Below are 25907 nucleotides of genomic sequence, written 5' to 3' on the forward strand. Positions count from 1 at the left end.
GAGTATGAGTACATGATTCTGATACTGATACAGAAATGAGTAACGTACTTAGTATTTGTTTATGTTGGTTGCTGCTGTGTGCTGCTGAAGAACAGCTTATTCTTGACATATGACGTATGACACACTCACGTGCGTGTTTTATGTACAGCTGAAGGATTAAAAGCAACATCCACTAGATGGCATGTCGGAGCCAAAACATCCCTGTCCATCAGGTTTCCGAGTCGAACTGTACAATGTTTCGTGATTTCATTCACAGTGATGTTAAACACACTGATGAGCTCAGTTTCTCTAAAACTTTCTGCTGTCGTTGTGATTGTTGTCATGAGCTGCATCTCAAATCAAAAACTCTGACTTTACATTCATCACTATTTACTAATCCAGAAGACTGCTAAGCAAAACAGAGCTTTTGATAGGTCTGAAGGCTACATGAGAGATTTTTAATATTCAAAAATATTCATGAAACATAAGTATATGATTGGAGACAGTGCTAGTTTGTTGAATCAGTGGCAGAGACAGCTTCCCATGGTACTACTACTACTACCTCTACTACCTCTACGATTTACATTGGTATTGCACCACACGTACGCATAGTCTTCATGCGAGTCTTTGACTTAAATACTTCACGTATATTCTGGTGCCCTGCCGGAGTCATAAAGGGTTAATCTGCAAGTTCGTATCTGACATATTGTATGTTTCGTATGTAGCGCCTCTATGGGCAGTGTGTGGAACAATGTGTGTTGTGTTACAATTTTTTAATGCACACATATTCTACGTGTGTAGGCCAGGAATGCCCCTTGCGGAGCGTTAAGCATGTAACAGGGTTTATTTATAGACGATGCGCACAAGTGACGCGCCACATGATACGCAAAGCAGCCATTTTTCCTGCATGTAGTTAAAAGCAAGTATAATTCAGCCTTAATGAAGTCTTTGTGCTTATTTTTAATGACGGCACTCGCTGATACTGCTCTGGACACTGATACTGCTCAGGTCATCTGTCCTTGCGCTATTAAAGATACTGTTTAAATGATGTAAATGTGTTTTATCAGGTCACTCGTAGTGTACAAAGATGCTGTTGTTCCTTGATATTTGCACAGAGTTTGCAGTCTGATCTATTTCGATTGCCATCATTAGATTTAATTGCTGCAGTGGTGGCTCAGGGGTTAAACTATCAGGGTTACTGAACAGATGTCTGTTCGTTAGGGCAGTATTTACTAGGCTTACATCATGTAGTGTCACATGTTAGCAGATGCTGGTATTGGCGGGTTTTTACAAGTACAAGTATGTTAGACTGATACTTGATACCAGTATAAGTATCCATGCTTTCGTAATCTTTTTTTTTCACTTAGTGTATATCTCTTTGACTGTATATTTCCTTCTCGTCAACAAGAATCGTAATTTATTTGTCAGGACAAAATATCCAGCATGAAAAACGGTCATTTGCTTTTACACAGAAAATGTGTAAAGTAATTTAAAGCTCCATGTTTATCTAAATAATCACCAGTCTGCTGGGTCTCCTGGTCAGATTAGTCATGTTTTGGGGTTTTTTTTGGAGCTGCAGTGACATTTTTCATCACTACACCGACGAATTCACTTCTGAGTCATGCAGCACAAATGTCAGTGCAATAACAGGCTCAGTCCCTGAGCACTCGTTAAAACGGGGTGAAATCTGAAATATGGTTATAAACGATTTGAGTCAGTCCCTCAGTACGATTCAAAACACTTCTGAAGGGTTCTTCTGTTTAGAGCGCTGCAAATCTTCAAGGTATTTTTTTAAGAATCAGTCTGCAGACTTGGTGTCAGTCATACATCCAGGAAGCTGCAGGGTTTTGGCCTGATACACTTTTCCTCTGCTACACGGTTAATGCCACTCAATTTGCATATTTTTGATCCGACTGAGAGCTCATCTGAATGAAAAAAATGCTCAGGTAAAGCGATTGAGGCCAATCTGAATGAAATGTCTATCTGATTCCTATCTGAGGTGGTGATGGAAGAATAATCATCATGTAAACTTTTGTATCTGATTAATTTCACTGTGTAAACGTTGTGTGTATGTGTGTGTTTGAGTTGCAATGCACTCCTGGTGCAATAAAAAGAGTCCTGTAAGAAAACACAGATCATGTTACAGATTTTAATCTGTTAAATGTAATTTTGAAGTTGAATGGGCATCAGAATGACATTTTGAGGCAGATAACAAGCGAGGACCTCAATGAAGTTTAATATTTGTCAGAAATTCAAAGAAGATGCAGAACAAAAGGGGGTTTAATATAATGTTCATATTGTTCGAAATGGAAAATGAGTAATTTCATTATACTGATGGATATTGTGTGAATTTTCTTGCTGAATTTTGGGCAAATATGCATGTTTATTTATTTGTTTGTTTGTTTGTTTGTTTGCATTTTTTAAAATGTAAAAATAATGACACTTGGTTGAGGTTTTGCTGAGATGGAAATAATTTTAAGCTTGTTACCAACCCAGTTAATATGATAACGTAATTATGGTAACATTGAAACTAAACCCTACCGTACACACACACACTTTGGATCAGATTACACGTTTCATGCATATACTGTAAATGAGGACTGTCTACAGCGTATTCAGTTTTCGATACATATACACAACTAATTTAGGAGCCGGATTCAGATTGGCGAAAATCTTTGCGCCGATAGACAGAATGTTTTTTTTTCTCTGACACCAGCGCTTTCAGGCATCACACTGCAATCCCGACACACTGCACCTACACCATTAATACACAGCATCACCAGCTTATGAATTCTATTCATTAAAGATTGCATGCTAAGCCTTCAGGGAGCAAAAACTTTCGCAAACCCAGTCGGGCATGGAGCAGGATCATTCCAGCTCTCCATAAATCCCAGAGGCAGCTGGGAAAAGTTGTTCACTCAGACATTTGTATACGCTCAGACACAAAGCTATGCAGCTGTCCAGTCAGTTATTTGAGCAATTAAACATGAACATATCTACTTACAAACAAATCATTCTGTCATCTTCAAACAAGTGGCTTTTTATTTCATTGTCTTTCTCTTTAATTAACTCCAGTAAAATCTTTTCCACTGGGGAACAAATCAGAGGCTGTGTTTATACACAGTCAGTCCAAATGAGTTCAGTCCAAATGACACAAAATCCTAATTAAGTTTGTTTCAGTTCCAGATTGTAACACTGCAGAAAGTTTTACTTACGCAATGTGCTGAATGTCTGACGTTAATGTGTGTGTCATTTGTACCTGAAATATGTACATGGAAAGGAACCCATTTACTGTCACTGGGCCTCATTTTTCAATTCTTTAGTAAACTTGGGTGTAAACGTTAGCGTAAGCTAAACCGAGCTAAAAATATAAAGTTTCTGAAATGCTGATTTTCTTCAAGTTTGTGTGCATATGTTGATGAATGACAAGCACCTGTAATTGACCAGCATGCATACAGTGACATTTCTTTCAGCATAACTGAATAATTAGTTAAACTAAATAAATTAGTTTATTTGTGTTGGCTCACATTCTTTATTTTTCATATTCTTTAATTAACGCCGTTAATATAAAACAACTGGTTTTCACTAAATGTCTCGATGATGCTCTTAGTCCCTGATCTAGTGAACTAGCATGAGGATGTGTTTTTGATAGAAACTCCAGACCTCTTCTGTAAGTCGCTCTGGATAAGGGCATCTGCGAAACGCTGTAAACGTAATAAAAACAGTATATTCCAGATATAAAAGTGCACTAATCCATGCAGGATTATAGGATTTGAAGTCGAGGTTTACATTAGTTAGTCTTCTTATGCATAAACTTACACACACTCAGGAGCAAGAGTAGGGTACGAACATATTTTCCGAAATAACAAGATTTTCACGAACACCAAATTTCTTGTGTAAATGTAAATGATCCAGCTTGATAAATAAGGACCAGTGTTACTACAAGCAGGATTTTGTGAGTCGTGTCATGGTGTGACAGGTAGCTAACAAAATATCACTTTGTTTGTCGAGCGATCGAAATATAAAACACTTCGTAAACACACCTCAGAGAATAAAGCCGCAAGAGAAGGGACGACTGCAAACCCCACCCCTAAATCTAACCGTAACCTTTGACATGAAATGGAAATTATTGTGGATTATCCAGCATGAGACTGCATTATTAAACATGCCTGTTTCACAACCTTTCAACCTTGCAATTAGGTTTCATACTATAATATAATATCTCTTTGTCACAAAAGACGCACTATGCAGTCACACATGTGATGAATTTATGCATAGATTCAATATGTGAAAGATCAGATTAAAAGATTTACAAGATGATTATTCTTCTGTTTAATGGATTCTTAAACCCGCCTTATTAAATTGGGCAGAAATTGAATTTGCACTAACTTAAATCAGCTTACTCTTTATTTCGCAATATTGGTGCAAATTTGCACGACCAAATTTGTATAAACAATTGCGATGATTAAGCTTAGGTTTTGGGGCGGAGTCAGTGTTAACTCTTACCGCTTAATTTCTATGTAGTCAAACTCCATCTGACCTCACTGATTAATGCTGCTTTCATGTATGGCTGTTGGCTGTTGCCAATGATAAAAAACACAGCTCATGCAACATGCACACTGTAACCATAACAACGCTTTTACCAGTCCTAGCTAGTATCAGCTAACTACCTAGCCTAGCATGCGTTATAGGTTAGATTTATTATGATCAGTAATGCAGATGAAATAAAGACTTCTGATGAGGAGGATGTTGTTTGTTTTTGCTGTAGCCTTGGAGGCAGAAAGTCAAGAGAATTTCAGCTGACTTGACTTTATGCAGCTACAGTTAAAGTCGGATGTCACGTCATTTATCAAAAATAGACGCATCGATATTTTTAGTTACGTTGTAATGTTGGAATAGTTTCGATTCAACATGTCGTAGATTTCCTCATATGCATTCACTAACAAGACCTCTTTTTAACTGACACTTTTTTGTTGTCTATTTTTGTTTTTCTTGCTTGTTTCCCATCCTATGACCTGATTAGTCAAGAGATTCGAAAACGTTTGATGTCAGTTGATGTTTTTCTGAACATTTTAATGCTTTCAAGTTTGGAAGCTCCACTGTGACCAAAACAAATCAAAGGTCTTTGGAAGTGTAGTGTAATAATCAGTTTATAATCCTACTAATATTTCGATTTGAAAAAATCGTATGCAAACCCAAGGCTGCTTTCGCACGTGGTGTTTTTTCCTCACCCTCCAGTGCACGTTTTGCATGCGATCCTACGGGAAGGTGGGTGGACTGCGGTCGCCTCCCATAGGATTACACCATTACACTGATATTCATTGCTGGTTGGTGGTAGGCGTGTTTGTGGGCAGAGATTGATTTTTGGCGAAATAAGTGTTTTGTGCTGTAACCCGATACACCAAATAGACATGCTGTGAGCTGTTCTTATAGATTTTTAGTGCTGGATCATAGAGCTCACCATTAGCTTCCACTCCGTCTTCCTGGATGTCGGCATGAGTGGCGGCAGCTCCGCCCACACCATTTACTGTTGGAGTGTGTTCCATCAAACTCTGTGAACTTTAACAGACATCGGAGTGTGATTTTTACACATCATCAATCCACAGTGTTTTCACTGAAATTGGTGGCAAAAAGAAACTAAAATGTCTACTGTGCCTTACATAAGTTTTTACCCCCCTGACCTTTTCCACGTTTTGTATTTTTACAGCTTGGAGCTAATATGGATTTAATTGGAATTATACAGAATGTCAGGGATCACCACAAAATGGTGGAAGTGATGGGGGCACTTTTATCATTTGCAAAATAATTTACAAATCTAAAATGTAACAACTCAGAGGAAATGTAACAACTCAGAGAAGGCCATACACCAAAAGTCAGTGACCAGGTAAAGCAACTAAGAGGCCAAGGGTGACAAGAAAGGAGCCGGAGAGATTCACAAAGCTGTTCACAGGACAACCGAACCATGGACATGCCACAATGCTGGGATTTATGGAAGCGTGGCGAGCTGTATGAAATCCTGTTCGTAGTTTGCAGAAAGGCAAATTGGAGACTCAGCAAACAGCTAGAAAAATATCCTCTGACCTGACGAGATCAAAATTGAACATTCTGGCTTTGGAACAAAGCACTATGTTTGGCAAAAACCCAACTCTGCTGATCAGCCTGAGAACACCATCCCCACTGTGAAGCATGGTGGTGGTAGCATCATTTTAAGTGTCACCCCTGGCCTCTTGGTTGCTCTTGGATTTGATTTTTGGTGGATGTTCTCCTCTAGTCTCATATTCTTTCTATTTTTTAATTATAGTATTAATGTCATTCTGCTGGATGATCAAAGTTTGGAATTTTTTTTCAATAACCAAACCCTGATTGATACCTTCCCAGAATCTTTGATTTTGTGCCTTAGTCTTAATGCTTGTTTAGGTATGTTCTCTAACAAACTCTAGGTTCTACCAGAAACAGGTGTATTTATATTGAAATCACATGACACTAATTGAACACGAGTGGAATCAATTCAGCTAATTATGTCATCTGATGGTGACTCATTGCAACCGAACTAATGTAGGGGTTTAAGGGGGTGAATACTCTTATGCTATATGTGTATAAGCATAACTCATGCAGGATTGCCACCCAAACGTAAAAGACACGATAGTGCAGTGAAGGACCTGCTCAACTCAGTGCCATTATTCGATGTGCATCTAAAATGCACCTGAGTGTCATCATGCTGACTGACAAAGGGCGAACCAGTGCATGGCAAAATGAGCGATTTATGCTAAAAGCACAATTTACGACAGAATGGACTGTGTAAAATAAATGTAGTGTATTAAATATTTAAAGCAAGAGGAGGGCAGAGGCTAAAGCATAGATCGTTCAGGTTTTAGAGGGAATTGGAGGGAAGGGTTAATTGCAGGTGCTGCAAAGTTCAATTAGGAGTGCACTTAACGTGGATAAATATGGCCTTTTTTAATTATTCAGAAATTCTGGCACCCAGTGGAATAAAAGCCCTGGCTTGTCTGCTGTGTTTTTGTATAATAGAAGAAGACATGAAGGGAAAAAGAGCCTCTCGAGTGAGAAGAAAAAAGCTATTAGGGAATATTTGACTGGTTAAAAAGGGGGGAAGTGAGGGAGCTGTCTGGCTTTGGCGAGTGCAGAGAGGCACTTTGCATCCTGAAAATTGTTCCATCGCCTGCGGAGCTTTTGTACTGAGGCAGCTTGGCAGTTGTTTCAGTGACTGTGATAACACACAAAACGCCAATAGCCATTATCAAGCGATCACAACGTCTGTTTGAGTTAGCGCAGCTCAAAACAACATTAAAATAAATGTAAAACTAGTGTCATTTTGGTGGTACATCAGTATAAGTCATCTCTCATTGCTCATATTGTTTGATTGTATTAAAGTGTTAAGATAACCAGGTTATAATGATCAAGCCTAAATGTTGCATCACATTAATGAATATTGACTGGTCTGATTGGTCAGAACGTGTTGATTAATTTTCTATAACAGCAGCTCTGACAGAAGTGCAGCTACAAATCACATGTGCTCCATTTAATACGTTATCGTTTCTATAGCAACAGCTCATTCACATGGACTTTAACTGCGGACGCTCCACATAAACGGATTGTAAAAATGTGTGTAATCATTGTTAAGTTTTCTGTAAAGAGATGTTTATGTAACAGTTTGGAAGGAGTCTCCAGTGTCACTGCTTTAACTTTAAGGTTTCGGCCATTTTAAGGCCATGGGAGTTTGTTAAGTTTGTTAAAGAGACAGAAAAAGTAGAGGCTGGTAACTATAAACAGATTAAAAGTACAATGTGTCATTCATTAATACATTAAGAATAGTAATTGTTGGCAAATTGTTGTGGTATAAGAGGAATAAAACAGAACGTGCTTCATGGTGGTAAACGTACACATCGAAGTGTTTTATTACTTATATATGTAACGTTAACATTGTTGATTAGACAGTTTGCAGGTTTGAAAGGAACTTTATAACCATATCCAAGGACACGTGATTGCTAGTATGTTTTTTTATTACCGAGATTCATATTTCATACATAAATGAATAATTGCTGATGATTAGGGAGAATGGATTAGATGATTCATCATGCGACCATAAGGATGGCAGCAATCACGGGGAGAAGGTTTTAGCCAAAACTGATGACTTTAACATTTCTAACATAGACTAATACTGAGGGTTACGGACATGTTCACTGAATCCACAGAGTCGTGCTTTACTCTATATGATGATTCAGAGTCATTTCTGCTTGTTTTTTGGACGTGATCCTACACTGAAACAAATTGCCCACTTTACCCCAATCTCTTTCTGGCATGAATCGCACAGTATGAAGCAAACTGAAGCAGCTATTAGTTTGATTTAATGGCTCAAAAGACACAATAGGTTGATTTATTGTTCGAGCTCTACCAATCACTTTTAATGAAACACAATAAAAATGGTATTTGCGGTATAATTTAATTTTAGGGCATTCATGATCATTAATTTTGGAGAGTATTAAAGTGCTTTTTAAATCACTTGGCGACCCCCCATTAGTTTTATATATATATATATTATGTCTTTATGTATTTAATAATGTTTACATTTGATTCATTGATTATATTTAAATATTAGACAAACTGGAGACGGTGACAAATGAAGTTGAAAAGCTGGCAAGAGCGCAGTGCGATTTCAAAATGTTCATGCAGTCAACCTTGAAGAAAAAACACATTAATGGTGGTTTTCAGTGAGGGAAAGAGAAAAACTCTGCAGTGGTGTTGGAGCAATCGAGTCCAAGGACACCTTCCTCCTGCAGAGTTTGTCTTGTTATAGAGGTTTTGTTTAGTGTTAGACAGAGACAAGAAGTACAAATCTTTTGTTACAATATTTAATTCTGTGTTTTTAAGTATCTAGACTTTACTTGACAGCTAGGTTTCACCTAATACTTTTGACTTATATTTACTGACTTATATTATACTTTTGACTTATATATATATATATATATATATATATATATATTGACTTACATATATATTAATATATATAATAAATATATTTTTGACTTCAAAATCTCTACGTTCTACTCACTAAACTTATCTATAATCATTAATTTGAAAAGTTTTAGGATCAAAGAGTCGATCTAAATCCCTAACTTTAATGCATGTAATCTATCTGCTGCTACATGCACTTTTTCCCCAAGGCATTTCACCTAGCTTGTATCATCAGAATTATTATCATGCTAGCGAACAGGCGAGAGATTAGAAATAAAGCCGTTGTTGGTTAGCCTTAGCTCACATTTCTTATCTTCCTTTGTAAGAGCAGCACTAACTTACCATCAGGAATTAAAATTAGTGGGTCATATTATAAAATGAAATACGTTTCTTTTGCGCAGAAGTAAAGTTCTAGTATTTTTGCATTACCACCAAAAATGAAAAGGGAGAAAATCACTTTTCATTTCATTCCAATTCTGCTGAAAGACACCGCAATGACCTCTACATTTATAATCTAATGTGCTGATGGAAAAACAACATTACTGCCAAATTTTATTAGAAATTTCCAACAGTGATTATCAGAATCATCCACATCAGTCTCTCTCTTATCACCTGAGGGAAAAGTCACTCACGGAGCCTCATCATCGACTTTTCACTCCATCTCTGTTCACGCTATCATCGCTGGGGAAACTAATCACTGATTCATTCACTCACTTCTGTTCTGTTCACTACATTTCTTGTTTTTTTTTTTATTTATTAGGCCATTTGAACATTTTAAACCTCTGCCATCTGCACCGAGTGTGTAAGCACTCTGCTGTGTGTTGATGATGATGATGATGATGTGACGGAGCAGGAGCATCGTGGACATTTGCACAGAACCTTACTAAAAACTGAATTAATTCGGTTTCCCCATGGCACTGTAATGCTCCAAAACCAAATAAGATCAAGTGGGTTTAGAGAGGTTTTAGACGTCTTTAGTCAGATTGACTGTATTTACTGCTGTTTTTTTTTTTTTTAACCTGGCTCCTTACACAGCACGAGCTTTTTTTCAGGAAGACACCAAGGCAAGGTTAGAAAATATTTCCATGTCATTTCAGTAAAATATATGTATGTTTTGTTATAGTAGAGATGTCAATATATATTATTGGCAGACACACTCAATTTAGGTCACCCCCTGATATTTTGTCCTTTTTGGCTGTTTTCCAAAATTCAGCTATGTCGAGTTCCTCCAGGTTTTTCAGGACTGCATCACATTTATTTAGATGATTGATTGCACTTTTACTCCAGTGAAGAATTTGGAAATTACTTTTTTTACCACCTCTGGTCTTACATAGAGGTGTTTATGCTCTTTAGACAGCATGGAGTCTTAATTATAACATCACCTGGCTTTCTTGTTGATGATTCATAATTCATGAAGGATGTAGATCAAAAGGTTTGCTGTCAGGAATTAATCCTGTGGTATTATCTGTTGATGTATGCTATTAACTCTGATCTCATAGACCTTCCTCTTGATTCTGAACTCTTAAAGTGCGCTTAATGCAGAGACAACATCTGAGATGATTGTATGAAAACAAAAATCATCTTCATGAGGTTATAAGCTCACATACTCTGCAATATCATACTGGCCGTCATGTAGGAGTTCTCCAGTACTGCAGGTGGTGCTGTTAAAATCTCATGACAATTTCCATGAACAATGCCATCCTCAAAGTCCTCCATTTTGGAGTGAACTGACTTTGGAATGCCTCGTTTGTAAGTACTAGTCATGGACCAGTCATAACAAGTGAAACATCTGTACAATGCCTGTTTGCTCCACATATATTTTGTCATATTTTTTATTGATGTTGAAAGTCTCCACATGACGTATGCTGAGCCTTTTAGAAAATAGTTTCTGGATGAATGGTTAATGGTTATAGCTTTCTAAAGCACACAGAACCTTTGCTGAAAGGAAAATCCCAGAACGACAAACTGAAGGACTTTTTCAAACAGGGGGTTGTGAAACATTGTACCTGTAAATGAAATTCAATGGACCGTATTTATTTTATGAACATAATCCATCTGTTCAAACATTAGGCTCATTATTTAAATGTGCGCAATAATATTCTGGATATTTATTGCAGCCAGAGAACTATTTATTCCTGAACTATCCACTGATGGAACACATTATGTCCAAGTTGACAGTATTTATACACCTAATTATCTTTGAGTTATTGAAGTTTGGATTAAAATGATTAATTTCAAGTGACAGGTTAAAGCTATAAGAAAACAATAACAAAGTAAAACTTTGGTGGTTTTATGGTGGATATTATGGCGGATTGTGACAGCCACACCCCTTGGCTATCCGGCACGTACCCCTATGGGTCCCTGGACCCCACTGTGAGAGCCTAATGCAAGAATAACCTTTAAAAGATTCTAGGAACATTTATACACTGCTTATATTAATGAATTCAAACCATACCCTTTAATCTTGTGGTAGGATCTGGTACTGTTTCAAGGTTGATCTTTGCCTGGGTTTTTTTTCTCATTACCTTAAATAACCTCTAGCATCTCAGGTGCATTATTAGCAATTTTAACATTTTCTGATGTAGACTAAAATTATGTTTTGTTTTGTTTTTTTCTTCAGGTCTGTCGATTTGTGCCAAGAGATTAGCATGCCTCCTCTCTCTCCTTGCCACCTTTCTCCTTCTTCTCTGCTCCGGGGAGAAAACATGCCCCTACAGCTGCCGCTGTGAGGGTAAAATCGTCCATTGTGACTCAGCATCTTTCATTGACGTCCCAGAGAACATTTCAGTAACTTGCCAGGGTTTGTCTCTGCGAAACAATGACTTGCACACAATGCTCCCTTACCAGTTTGCCCATCTGAACCAGCTTCTCTGGCTGTATCTGGACCACAATCAGATCTCATATGTAGACAGCCGTGCTTTCCAGGGCATACGACGTCTAAAGGAGTTGGTCTTAAGCACCAACAGGATCTCACAACTACACAATGCTACGTTCCATGGTGTGCCAAATCTCCGCAGCCTGGACCTATCCTATAACAAACTCCAGGAATTGCAGCCAGGTCAGTTCCATGGTCTTCGAAAGCTACAAAATCTGCATCTACGCTCCAACGGGCTCACAACAATTCCTGTTCGGGCTTTTATAGAGTGCAGAAGCTTGGAGTTTCTGGATCTGGGGTACAATCGACTTCGCGTCCTCACGCGTACCACATTCTTGGGTTTATCTCGGCTGATGGAACTGCACCTGGAGCACAATCAGTTCTCTCGGATCAACTTCTTTCTTTTTCCACGCCTTGCAAACCTCCGTGGGTTGTATCTCCAGTGGAATCGTATCCGAGCAGTTAACCAAGGACTCCCCTGGATGTGGTATACCCTACAGAAGCTGGACCTGTCTGGCAATGAGATCCAGAGTCTGGATCCTGTGGTTTTCCAATGCTTGCCAAATCTTCAGGTTCTTAACTTGGAGTCTAACAAGCTTGCTAATGTGTCCCATGAGACGGTGGCAGCCTGGATTTCCCTCTCAACAATCAGCCTCGCTGGGAATGTCTGGGATTGTGGGCCGGGCATTTGTCCTCTTGTTGCCTGGTTAAAGAATTTTCGTGGAACTAAGGACACAAGTATCATTTGCAGCAGTCCTAAACATCTTCAGGGGGAAAAGGTTATGGAGGCAACAAAAAATTATATAGATTGTGAAGATTTTGAACTCATCCCCCAAACACCGTTTCCTCACCACACTTGGGAGTCAAGTATGGAAACTACCCCGGAGCCAATCTTGCCTTTGACAACTCCCGAACAACCCCTGCCTCCAGCCACCTCTGAACCACCCATCCCACCATTGTTAGCTCAACCTCTTCCTTATCCTACTATGCCTGAAACTAACCCCAGAGACACCCCTCCGAATACGCCACCACCATCCAACAGCCTACTAGTGACTCCATCTCCAGAACAAGAGGACTTATCCTTCCATAAGATTGTCGTTGGTGGTGTGGCACTTTTCTTTACAACATCACTCATCTTGACAGTGATATATGTCTCCTGTAAACGGTATCCTGGAGCCACAAGGCTGTTGCAACAGCGCTCCGTGGTTGGACGGAAGAGACGGAAAAAGAGTCCCGAGCCAGAACAGAACCTGAGCTCCCAACTGCAGGAATATTACATGAGCTACAACCCTGCTGCTACGCCGGAAGCCATGGATGTACTGGCCAATGGGACTGGTACTTGCACATGTACCATATCCGGCTCCAGGGAATGTGAGGTATGACAATGTCAAGGGCAGCCTAAAATCAAAACAAATCAAAGCAAATGAAACGGCTCTGGACAACAGAGGTAAACTTCTTCATTGTGTACGCCATTCGTACTCACTCGAGTAAGCATCAGGATAAGCACCCTTGACTCCCTTTAGTTGTATTTATGACTTACTCCCTTTTTGAATTTAAAGCCGGCTTTACACTGTATGATTTCCAGCCTGATTTTGCTGTCGCTGACAAAAATAGCTCATTGTGAAAGAATTTTTTGGCCTTGAGTTGAGATTTGTGGTCTTAGAATGCAAATGGTGATGTCCTTACACCGTGACCGATAGAGTTCTGACAATTTCAGAAATGTTTTGTTAAAATCTCAGAGTAGGGATGGGCGATATGATGATACATTATTGATATAGTGATAAAATGTATTTTCATTATTTTTTTTTTTAAATAATTACAAACTGATTGTAAGCCACTGATGTGATGTTAAAATTTTGTACTTAATCTTTTTATTTTTATGGTAATTTTTTAAACTCAGAAAGTACATTATTCATTAAATTCATTATTGTAGACATTAAATAAAGTATCATTAAACATTTTTTTTTTTGTTGGGAAATTGTTTGTAAACTTACCTTTATATATTGTGGTATATATTGTGTATCACAGAAATGCCTTTGAGAATCACTATGTGATATTTTTATCATATCGCCCACCCCTATCTCAGAGTGTGAGCACTGCTATGTCGCTCATCTTAAAACCACCAAGTGGAGGATGATAAAGGCCAAAAACTGATGGGACAGCTACAAATATAGTAATGGCAAATGGTGAAACTTACAATGTGTAATGAGTTAAAATGGTACCTACATACAGTAAGTTGCAAAGGAAAAAATCTCCTTATTTCCTAGGCTTGGTTTGATGAATGTTTGTGTTTATGCAAGCCCGCTGGTTGACGACCTAAGCAGCGTTGTACATAGTAATTTCCTTTAATCACTGGTGTATCGTTGTATAATTTGACATGGGGAAAACACATTATCATAAAGTCTGTTACAGAATTTGGTCATCATCTCACAGTGTGAAAAGTCATAGTCTTAAAAGAGAGCTGAAATCGCCCAGTGTAAACCCGGCTTACGTTTACCAATCTTAGAATTTTGCATTTTGCTACAAGACACATTAGGATCACTGAGAATCAGGAGTCAATGGTTACTTAACCAAACTGATTCGATTGCAGCAAAGCTTCACTCACTATTTCTTTTGCACTTCATTATTTTATTCTGTTTGCTCTGCCGCAGCATTCTGATTGGTTATGCAGTATTTATTCGAAAACCCAGAGCTATGAAATCCAAAGGCACTATGAAGCATTTGTTTAGTGGGAAAGTGTATCTTATTGCACTTGCCATCACTAGCAGTAATGAGTAGCATTAGTGCACGTATTAAATACGGTCAAATTAAAGCTTTCTGTTTGCATTTCACGGAAGACTTAATGGTCATACATCTTGATGTTAAACTGATTTTGCTTGTTGAATTACTATGAAACAGATGTCAAATGATTCAGCAAAAGGCACAGAAGGCTCTTGAGATATAGATATAGATCTGCAAGGCTCATTAGTGAGAACGGAAAATGCTTTCCTCCTACCTAACTATAATTAGTTGTATTTAATAGAGAAGATGGACTTTTTGTCTCTCTTTTGTCTCTTTTACCTCTTTCTGCAGAACCACTTGTGCCAATTTTACAAGTTAAAATGTAAATGGGGAGATTGTAGGACATTTAATGTGGGTTTGGTGGAGTGTTTGTTTTTAGGGGTGTTACAGTTTGATAATATCACGATATGATAATATATTCTAAAAATATCATGGTATTAATCAACCATTTAAAACACATGAGCTGGTGGTGAAATATTTATTAGGAATTTTTTGTGCAAAAGTCTCTTTATACAATCTGTATACATAAAAAAATCAAAAGGAACAAAAAGATCAAATTTCCTAATTGGTGTTCTTTCTGCGGATTAATTTTCTGGACATATGTGTGTTAAATAATGTTGCTGGAGGTAATTCTGATCGTTTCGCATAGGATAAGTTGCGATTTTTATTGCGATGACCATGCGTACATCGTGAAGACAGAGATCTGTCTTCACGATGTACGCATGGTCATCGCAATAAAAATTCCATGCATACTACATATACGTAATTTTAATACAAACTGATTGTTTTGACCTTTATATATTATATATTATAGTCACATGACCATAACCTGAACTCACTGTACTAAAACGTTTAGGAAATGCTGGATTTCTTCATACTTGCGTATGTGTTGGATCACCTGTAACGTGCAAAGCGTGTTCTCGACACAGCTCATTTGCATTTAGTGACACCCACAAAACTCCATAAAAGGTCAAATGCACAGACAACTGGGAGCACGAAATGAAAAATCAGGGTAAAGACTGAAAAGCAGAAGTGAAAGGTATTTTGAATCACTTCTATGCCAATAAAAATATGTAATAATAACCTCCGTTTTTACACCGCCACTTCTTTTGTAATAATTGAACGATCGGTTTTATTTGTTGTAATTTATGGGTCTGTGTCGGCTCGCTTTCCTTTTTTTATATTCTTTAATTAATGCCGAAAATATAAAACAGCCGGTTTTCACAAAATGTTCTCGATGATACTCGATTTAAAAATAAATCCATTTGTATCCAGCGTGATAAATGAGGCTCAATGTATGTATTTATCAACGCTGTTGTTATTAATCGAACAAGAGAGTGGCTATATGGAAAGACGGTGCGCTGAGCTAAAAGAAAAAGACAAGGAAATGCACTTTAATCTGTATTTTTATTTCACGGTTAGTCATACACCATGACTAACCATGGAACTGTGACAGCCCTCATCTCAACTGAAGATTTTGAAAGTTGCTACACTAAATCTTACAACATGGCTCATCATCTTCTTGCCAGAAAAAGAAGTCTATTTATGCCAAATATCTCAGTAATTACTACTAGAACTCATCCAGAAAAAAGTAATACACATCGAGACTTGCATTTTGATGTCCTAAAGCTCTTTCTGACTCAAATTCATTCTACCTTTGAGATTTTGGGGTTGTTTTCTGAAACCAATGTAATTATTTACGCCGAAAAACATGTTCTGCATTTTGAGGCGTGAAATCTGTGTATTAAAGCAGAGGAAAGCCAAAAATGAAACAGTGAAAGAAGAGCACGTAAACGCAGTAAATGTTTGGGTTAGGTAATGAAGATGGCCGGGTCACAGTAATGACCTAATGGATGCATAAACAACGTGAAGCTTTCGTCTGTTGTTTCAGCCTGTGCATGACAAAGAAATGCATGAAAAATGGAAAATGAGCACTGCAAAGATTTTCACTGCTTGTTTGATTTTTGTTACCTTTCTATCCTTTATGCTTATATGTATCCTTAATGAGGTTATTTTAAATAATATGTAATATGAATACATATTCATTCCAAGCCTAACCGCCAAATTATCTCCATGCTGCATGACTAATGCATTTGAATGGCTGTGTCACCTTATGTATCTAATCCAGGGAGATCAACCATGCTTACAGGGAATATATTGCTTCAGACATAATTACTTCTACCATATGGACATACATATTTAAATAAATCTCCAGAAACGGATGGCTGATAAGGCAGAGCCTGTAATACCTCCTGTAAATTCTGAAATAAGAGCTGAATAGGAGAGAAATCCAATTACCTGAGAAAATCTGAGACCAGCACCCCTGTATATACAGCAAAGCTATATGACAAATTTCATAAAATTACACAGTGGTGCTTTATTTTCTGAACCAAAAAGAGTTTTTAATAATAGAAGAACAAGCGTCTGTTATGGTTAGGCTGATGAAAGCACGGTATAGCTGGACCCGGCTCTGTGTTTTTCATTTCAACTTTGCCGGTGGCAGACGTCCCTGTGGAGGCTGGTCAGACACGGGGAAAGAGTGGTGGAGTCATGTAGTGCTGTTCTGGAAATATATGTATATATAAAAAAATAAAAACACAAAAGAGGTACAGAACAGAAACAAGAATTGCTCACATCCTGCACCACATTCATCAGCGTGCATTAGAGCTCATGGCTGATGTCTGACCGTGAACTAACATTTCAACAACAAAGGAAAAGCATGTAGCAAGGAAATGTAGTGATAAATAAGAGTGTATACTTTAAAAAGTATATAATAAATAAGTAGGGATGTGTTGAAATGTCAGCCAACCAAACATAGCTGAAAATGACCACTTTTGTTTTTCATTTCAGAGTGGAAATATCAAAAAAAAAAAAAAAATCCACTTCAGATTTAATGTACCTCCTGAAAGCATGACTCAGTATTCAGACCCCATATAACAGTATTATCATTTACAACAATATAATTGTTGTCGTTTTTATCTTTTTAGAGTCCTGTCGAAAAGACAGACTTGTTCATCATAGCGGTTTTTCATCAAATACAGTGTTTATGCAACAGTGTGGGGGGGAAAAAAGGCTCATTCATAAGAGTTAAAGAAGATTTTTGGCTTCAATTGTTGAAATTTTTGACAGTAGGAATTAAATTCATATTTATAGACAATTTATATAAAAGATTTACATTGTCTAAGACTTTTGCATAGAACTGTAATTTTTTATATTTTTTTCTTTCAAAACTTTCATTCACTGCACTATAAATAAAGTACCATGCAAAATCTATTTAAAAATATAGAGTGTCTACAGCTACATCTTCCTACAATACAAGTAACCTGATAAAACAGCTTTACAGCCTTTAGACAGTGTCTTTAATAGAAAGCACGAGGATGACCGAGTTGAGCGTGCAGAGAAAACGTCGTAAGTGAGAGCGCTTCACTTCAGCGAGCACTGAACACTGAGACCAGCGCATTTCGTTTTCCCTGGTTCTGCACTTTGTTTGCAGTTCACAGCATCTTATGCTCAATTTGATGTATCTGAATTGAAGAGTGTCAAAAAACAAAAAACTGTGCATTAACATCTCACATTTTTATCATGAAGTGCTTTGCATAAGCTCCTGGAGATTTTTTTGGATGTTCAACGCATTTTTTGGGGGGGATTTTAATTATCTCTGCTTTCAAGCCACATGAGTTTTTGTGAAGAGTATTGCGTCTTACTCAGCTCCAGCACCAATGAATAATTATGGCTAATTATGCAAAACTACATGTACATAGCTGAGAAAGAGAGTTCATTATTGCTTATCTGTAGTTGCTTAGCTGTAGCGACTAAGGCAGCATAAACACAGGAGAGCAGAAAAAAAAAACATATGCTGTTTGAGTTCCTTGTGTTTTGGATTCGTTTTGGATTTAGCAGTTGATGCTCGGTTAACTAGGGGGGTAGCGTACGGAGACATGCTCAAACATGTTTATGGTGATATAACACGTCTCAATTAATTAAATTCTACACAACTTTCTTGACTCGGTTCCAGACGAAAGATTAGCTAAGCCATTTAGTGTGACTTTGATTTGACTAGCACGACATTAGCATGTGTTTTGTTGTTGTTTTGGTTTTTTTCTTTACCCATTAACAGTCTTAAGAGGAGTTGAAGCCTTTCTCATTATGTATGATAAAGGACGGGCTTAAGTGGCCAATTAGCTCCATCAGAAACACCTGCCGAGATAAAATCTAGCAGAGCGCCTGAGGTGATGTAAGTGGAGTAGATGTTCAATGACCCTGTTTGTCCTTGTTTAGCCCAATAGCCATTTCTCAGCATGAACAAATAATATTCTGAGAGCCCAAGCCTGTGAAAATTAAATTAAAGCCATTCAGGACATCATACCAAAGGCTACAGTAGAGCCTGGATTTACAATAAATGTTAAGTAGCAGAGTAGATTTGAACTTGGACTTAAATCTTCAAAAAATGTTGTATGTTGCATGCAGCTTGTTCGCTAATTAGAAAGATGTTGACAAAATGGTGTATTGGATCACTATTAACACATGTTCTTAATAATTATTATTTTTATAACTTTAGCCTGGTGGGAGTATATATCCAGTTGCTGATTGGAGCCGTGTGTGTTAGCAGCTAAACAACGAGCCACAAAATAGATGTGAATTAATCATCTGAGGAAATTTGAGCTAAATCTGGATATCACGTTTCCTTACATCCAAAGCCCAAAGCACCCAAAGAGTCAACAATACTGCAAGACTCTTCCTCTACAGAGGGGAAGAGTCTGTTATGTCTCTCTCTCTCTCTCTTTCTCTCTCTCACACACACTCTTTACAGCTTGTCCCTCAACTTTTAACTGCAAAAAAAATGATCACCCACGCGAACAAAAGGAACATAACGAAATACAGCCATTACTAAGCTTGGGACGACTGACGTTAGTATCGGGAATCACCAACAGCAATCAAGTTGGACGATTTAAATGTTTGTTGGAAAACATGGTGCCTGTAACTTTAAGACTGATAAAAATTGTGTTGTGTCTCATGTAATATACATACATATATAGCCAAAAGTATGTGCACCCCTGCCCATCACACCCATATGTGGTTCTTCCCCAAACTGTTGCCACAAAGCAGGAAGCACACAATTGTATAGAATGTCTCTGTATGCTGTAGCATTACAGTTTCCCTTCACTGGAACTAAGAGGCCCAAACCTGTTCCAACATGATAATGCCTCTGTGCACAAAGCGAGCTGCATGAAGACACGGTGTGTGAAGGTTGGAGTGGAAGAACTCGAGTGTCCTGCACAGACCCCTGACCTCAACTGGAACACTGACTGAACCCCAGACCTCCTCGACATCCCAACATCAGCGCCATCAGCAACACAAATCCCCACAGCCACGCCCCAAAATCTAGTGGAAAGCCTTCCCTGAAGAGTGGAGCTTATTATAACAGCAAAAAAAGGGGGAATAACTCTGCAATGGGATGTTCAACAAACACAAAAGAGTGTGATGGTCAGGGGTGCACATACTTTTGCCCATATAGTGTATGTTTAATTTTGCATTGTAGTCCTATATGACCCCTAACAGCCTGTTGTCTGAATTCAGAGCAATAAAACATCTTTCTCTTGTACATCTTAGCTTCCCTTTTCCTTCCCACGCCCGAGTGATACTATTGTTGATCGGCGATAATTAAGGGACACACTAGGATGATGCTATATTGCACACAAACCTAGCTGTAGCATCACGTTATACTCAAAGTAAATTGTAAATAGTTGTCATTGTGCTGATGTCTTCTGAATCGGTGATGCTGTTGAGATGTAAATTGTGCAATATGAGATGTAAATTGCATGACATATGTCTCCAGTGAGCAATGAGGTTTATAAAATCTGTAGAAGAAAATCCAGCTGTGTTTGTCTGCATTTGACTGATGGCCTTAAAAAGGAACTTTAGGCACAAAGTTGGCAAGATTCTCCACCAGAAATCTCCCAGAGCTTCACTTTTGACATTTTTTAAGAATGTGGGATTGTTTACTTCCTCATAGTCACTTGCTCCCAACAGCAAACTCCTTTCAAATGTCACTCAAGCTTCATGGGATAAAACATTAATAGCACTCTCTTGGAGTGAAGAGAACAGAACCGGTTTGCTCGAGGAAGACTGCTTTCATAAAGTACGGAGAGAAGCTTTTCCGTGCATTCCCCCCATATGCGACTGGCTTCTGTGTTCAAACATCACCAAGTCTTTATCACTTCATAACTGCAAACTTTCCCAAAGTCTTCTCTCTTCAGTTCCACCATGCAGCATAAACCCGTAAGTCATACATTGTCTGGGACTTCTGCCTTAGCAGGGCTAAAATAACGTTTCATTTTTGGCGTCCACATCAGATTATTTGTTGTGAATTTTTATATTGCTGTGAAACCGAGCACAACAGCAGCACCAATGAAGAAGAGATGAAAAGCGAGACTGGGGCTGATTTCTTTCTAGCTCAGACTGTAGAATCAGATTTAATCTTCATTCGCACTGATATTTTTCACGTGTATCCGTAACACGTCATCAGCAGTAATTGAGAAGACAAAGTCATGAATGAGATGGATTATTTATTTTCTCATCCCTTTTTTCCCTAAAATGCCTTTACAGGAGAAACTCAAGTCAAGTGAAGTCAAGTGGGTTTCTACTTGTTGTGTTTGGTGAATATCGGAGGTAGGACGATTCAAGTGTGTAAGATCAGTGTTATTATTAGTGTGGATCCATGAATCATTGTTCATATTCCAGGCAGGGATCAGAAAACAAGCAGACAACACCGGTCAATACCGGGAAGTCTAACTAGAAATACGAGAACGAGGGAACTATTGGTTGAAACGCATGATAACATCAACAGGACTTCGCAAATAGAAGGAGCTACATCTTTGCAGCTCCTAGTTTGTCTCTGCTAAGTATATATGTATATATCTTGTGAACTAACTACAAATGTAACAGGCTTATAATTGCCTATTTTGTACTGCTTTATGTAGCTCGCCTAAAATCTACAACTAGCTAGCAAACTCTAGATAGCTAGGTCACGTTCTTACTGAGGCGTTGCCAATAATGGACACGTTTAGCTAGCTTAACTTTGTTCGGCTTGCAGATGGCATCGGTTTGTGCAGCGCCTCTGCTTTCAGTGCCACGATGACGTCCTCGTGTTGTGATCGTAAAACATTATGTCTTGAACATGCTCACAAACAACAAAGTTGTAAGCATCAACAGATTGCCTTCAGTTTCTATGAGATGTGTATATATGTCCAGTCACTGCAGGTTAGAGCACCACTTAGCATCAATTAGCCACTGACAGCACACCAAGCCAAGAAAGTGTTAGTTTAGCCGAATAGCACATTGTCTTTTAGTGCTAATCCATAATAATACATGGATAACATTTCAGCTAATGTCAATTCAACTCCTAAATAAAATGCTTGATAAGTTCTGCAGTCGGATTATAACGGAATAACCAAAAATCAGGTTGCTAGGCTGCACGGGTCTTTTTGCAGCCAGGTTGCCCACGCTTCTCTTTGTATTCACAAACACAGAAGAGGTCAATATCCTCTGGAATGTTATTCCTGAGTAGAGTTTAGGGGCGATATAAGAAAAACATCGACCACCAGCTGAGCTGTGATTAATCGTAGGCATTAATAGTAAAGCTTAGCTGAATAAAGTGCATGAGATGGGTTGTACTGTTTCAGAAGATCAGTAAGATATGCTGGAGCTAAACCAGTCAAAGTGTTATATACTGAAACATTGAAACAGCAAGGTTAGTGGTTTTTGGTTTGGATGAATGAGTTATAGCTTCGTGTACAGAGCACACACAGCATGAAGCCAGAGCATTAGGAACGTCAAAAAAAAATTGAAATCTCGAATGCAGCTGCGGCTCTGTCTGTAAGTGTGTGTGTGTGTGTGTGTGTGTGTGTGTGTGTGTGACAGTTTAGTCTACATCATTCTTATCATCAGTGATAGATATTAGATTTTAAATTTTAGCCTCCCATTGAATATCACTTCCAGTCGTCAGTGTACATTATGTCTTGGGCATTGTGTGTTAGTTCCAACCAGAATATGTTTCTCCTGTTGAGTCAGAAAACGTTTCCTTTCGCTTTGATTCACCTGCCAGAGCCAATCAAATGCAGATTTCACACTTACGAATGAGACGCTCTGATTGCCAACTGAGGGGCAAGAGACTCACAAATGCATCTAAATTGTCATTTTGTACATCACCAACAAAAATTTGTCAATCAGACAATAGAGTGAGGAAAATGAAAAATGCACCAGACAGCAGGACAAAGGATCTAAAGTCAAATTTAGCTACATTGTTCCTTCTAGACGAGAGAGGCAGGTGAAGGACAGAACAAAATGGTTCAGATTTGAGTTAGAGTCGTGTCTAGAAGTCTGTTTTCCCTGAAAACTGAAAAGCAGTGATGCTCTGTTCTCACTTCTGATTGGTCAGCAGGATACAGGTTTATACGAACATGCTTGTGTTCTATAACGTTATCGTTTCTATAGTAAAAGTTCCTTCAGAGGAACTTAACAGCTCCACATAAACAGGAGGAAAGAAATCGCGTGTTAGTTGGTATGGTGAAGTTTTCTTTAAGGAGATGATTATTTAACATTTATGGAAGGAGTCTCCAGTGTCAGAGGTGAAGCTGTAACTTTAGGTTTTCCGAAATCTTCAGGAAAGAGGCGTTTACATGTTCTGAGTAACATGACAAGCTGCAGGGTTTTTTTTTTTGTCTAAATATCTTCAAGAGAAAGAGAGAGAAAAAAAGAGGGAACAACTGTTTTATAGCTGCTACAACGTAAGTGAGAGATTGTTTCACGGACATTTCACAACATTGCATATAACTATTAATGCATTAACAATATGGTGCGTTGTTTAATAAAAAAAACTAAGTAAATTGCTGCAGTACAGGAGGAATAAAACACTCCAGGAGTGGTATCAGTAACTCTGCTTGATCACAGCATCTCATCATGAATTATTTTCCTATAACAGCGCAACAGAAAGTGTTTTATTCCATAGGAAGTAGAGAGATCGTTCCTGTGCTCTGAGTTAAAAGGAGAGGCAGAGCATTTCCTCTTCATTCCCTAGACACAGATTTTCCCCGTGTTCACATTAATGTAATCGTTCACATCTTAAACTCTCAGCATTTTGCAGAAGGGCTAGTGATGAATATTCAACTTCGCTCTTTTCATGTTCGGCGGCTGTGTGTTTTAATTGAGATAACACACCTTTAGCGAGTCGGTTTAACGCACACATCATCGGGATAAAATAACAAATGACTCTGGAGTACAGTTTTGAACACAGAAAAGTGAAAGTTGCAGAAAAATGTCTGTTGCTGTACCTTATACCTGAGAAACAAAATGACAGTGATAGATATGTGTTCATTTTATCAAGAGGAAGAAAAAGATGTGAGAGATTTTTCCTCGCCGTAACCATGCGTGAATGTCTCAGCTCAGCGGTACGAGCGTATCATGAGTGCTGGAGCAAATTCTGGCCCTAAATGGACTACTATATGTACACACACACACACACACACACACACACAGACACGAGCAGGCAGTGGGGCTTAATAACCCTCTCCTCGCCATGTGATTTCCCTTCCACTGTCTCCTGCACAAGCAGTCTGATTGAGTTGTGTATTAATAGCCGCAGCTGGCACTTCCGTTCCGAATAACACGAAAAAACCCCGATGTATTCCCCTAGGGGTTTGTACAAAAAAAGGAGATAAGACAGATTTGAAAAGAGAGATTTGACACAGTTTGAATCTGATCGTCTGCTGTGATAAGAGAGAGAGAAAAAAGAAACGAGGGGAAAAACTGAGACCTGGAAAGTGACACATTTCAGTCAAACACACCTCAGAGCTTTAGATTTTTTTTTCTCATCCATTTTCTGATTAAAGAACAGATGATTTATGGTTTCAAACCGAACTTCAAACATTACGCTTGTGAACTAGGAGTCGTTTGCAAATTTGAGTGTAGTTATGACAGATCTCAAACATCAACATTCAAGTTCTTGGAATTATCTGTGGAATTAAGCGCTGGAGTTTTCTCAAAATAGAAAAATAGTCTTGAGGTTTAAACTTAAGTTGCAAAGTCCAGGACAATATTGGGCCTAAAACAGAACCCTGTGGGACACCATGTTGTACTGGGCTTTAATTGATAGGTTTATATTAATGCACCTGTTCTAATACCGTATCGTTTCTGTAGCTCATTCACAGGGACTTGTACAACGGATAATATGGTGAAGTTTTCAGTAAAGAGAATAAATGTTTATTTAACCTTTAAGGAAGGAGTCTCCAGTGTCAGCACTTTGTAACAGTGTAACCTGTAACAGGTAAAACTTCTTCATCTTCAGGACAGAGGAGTTTACACTTTGTAGTATCTCAGTAACATGACAAGCTGAAAGGGTTTTTTTTGTCTTCGTAAGTTTAAGAGAGAGAGAAAAGAGAGAGGCTGATGAGGGAACTAGCTTGTTTCACAGACATGTAACTATATGTAACTAAAAATAGATTAAATAGCATGATCAAATTGTTGTGTTATAAGAGGAATAAAACACTTTGAGAAGCTCTGTTGATTATTTTCCTACATTAGCATGCCCTGTCATATTTTATTTTATATTCCCTACAGTGACAAATGCTTCAAAGTACCAAAAACGTAACACCACAATCTGAGAAAAGCTATACATGTTTCCAAACACCAGACTAAATTCATCAAAATATAAAACGTAATCTGTTTTCAGTCTGCATTTTTTCAGTCAGAAGGGTAAGTAGATGTTTTAAAGGCCGTGGTCTAGGTCTGAAATATTCCTGACCCGAGAGTGCTCTTCTAAAAACAAAATGTGCAAAGGTAATTTCAGTAATGCTCTGCCCAGAAAATCAAGTTAATCACCTGCACAGTGTGAGTCATCTGGCGAGATCTGGAGCGCTTCTCCTGCGTATCTATTGGCGTATCTTTTAAACTCTGAAATCGATCCTCAGTGATTCACTAAGCTAAAAACAGAGCAGATTTGAGACAGTGGATTGGAAACAGCTTGAGACGTGTATTGGAAGTGAACAGTTCATGAAGCTAGGTGAATTACCAGGCTAATTCAGAATGACGTCGGATACAAAGCCTAGCTAACTCGACTATCAATTACAGACGTAAATATCTGCAAGCGGGCGTGTTGATTGACAACGAAAACACAAAAGAGCGCCGTTTCCAGCGTGCTCCATTCAGCTGGAGAGATAACGATCTCCTGAGGCTTACAGCTCATTGTACCAAAGTCTGACACAGATACGGTAATCTCTGACTCTCTATAGAGATGAAATGTGGG

General features: G+C 38.3%; 1 protein-coding gene across 2 annotated transcripts in view; it reads left to right on the forward strand.

Moving 5' to 3' along the window:
- The window catches only part of lrrtm4l1 (leucine rich repeat transmembrane neuronal 4 like 1), a 48726-nt gene that overhangs the window by 6420 nt on the left and 16399 nt on the right, over positions 1-25907 (forward strand). Inside the window, exon 2 of one of the 2 annotated variants that reach the window (XR_003404475.3) lies at positions 11573-13274. Coding sequence is in view for 1 of the 2 variants with exons in the window: in XM_026942744.3 (XP_026798545.1) it covers positions 11573-13203 (1631 nt within the window). In the remaining variant the exon portion in view is untranslated. The remainder of the gene's footprint in view (positions 1-11572; positions 13275-25907) is intronic. The other variant, XM_026942744.3, reaches the window with a different exon arrangement.

Source organism: Pangasianodon hypophthalmus, chromosome 17 (assembly GCF_027358585.1).
Source record: "Pangasianodon hypophthalmus isolate fPanHyp1 chromosome 17, fPanHyp1.pri, whole genome shotgun sequence".
In the NCBI taxonomy this organism is placed as follows: Eukaryota; Metazoa; Chordata; class Actinopteri; order Siluriformes; family Pangasiidae; genus Pangasianodon; species Pangasianodon hypophthalmus.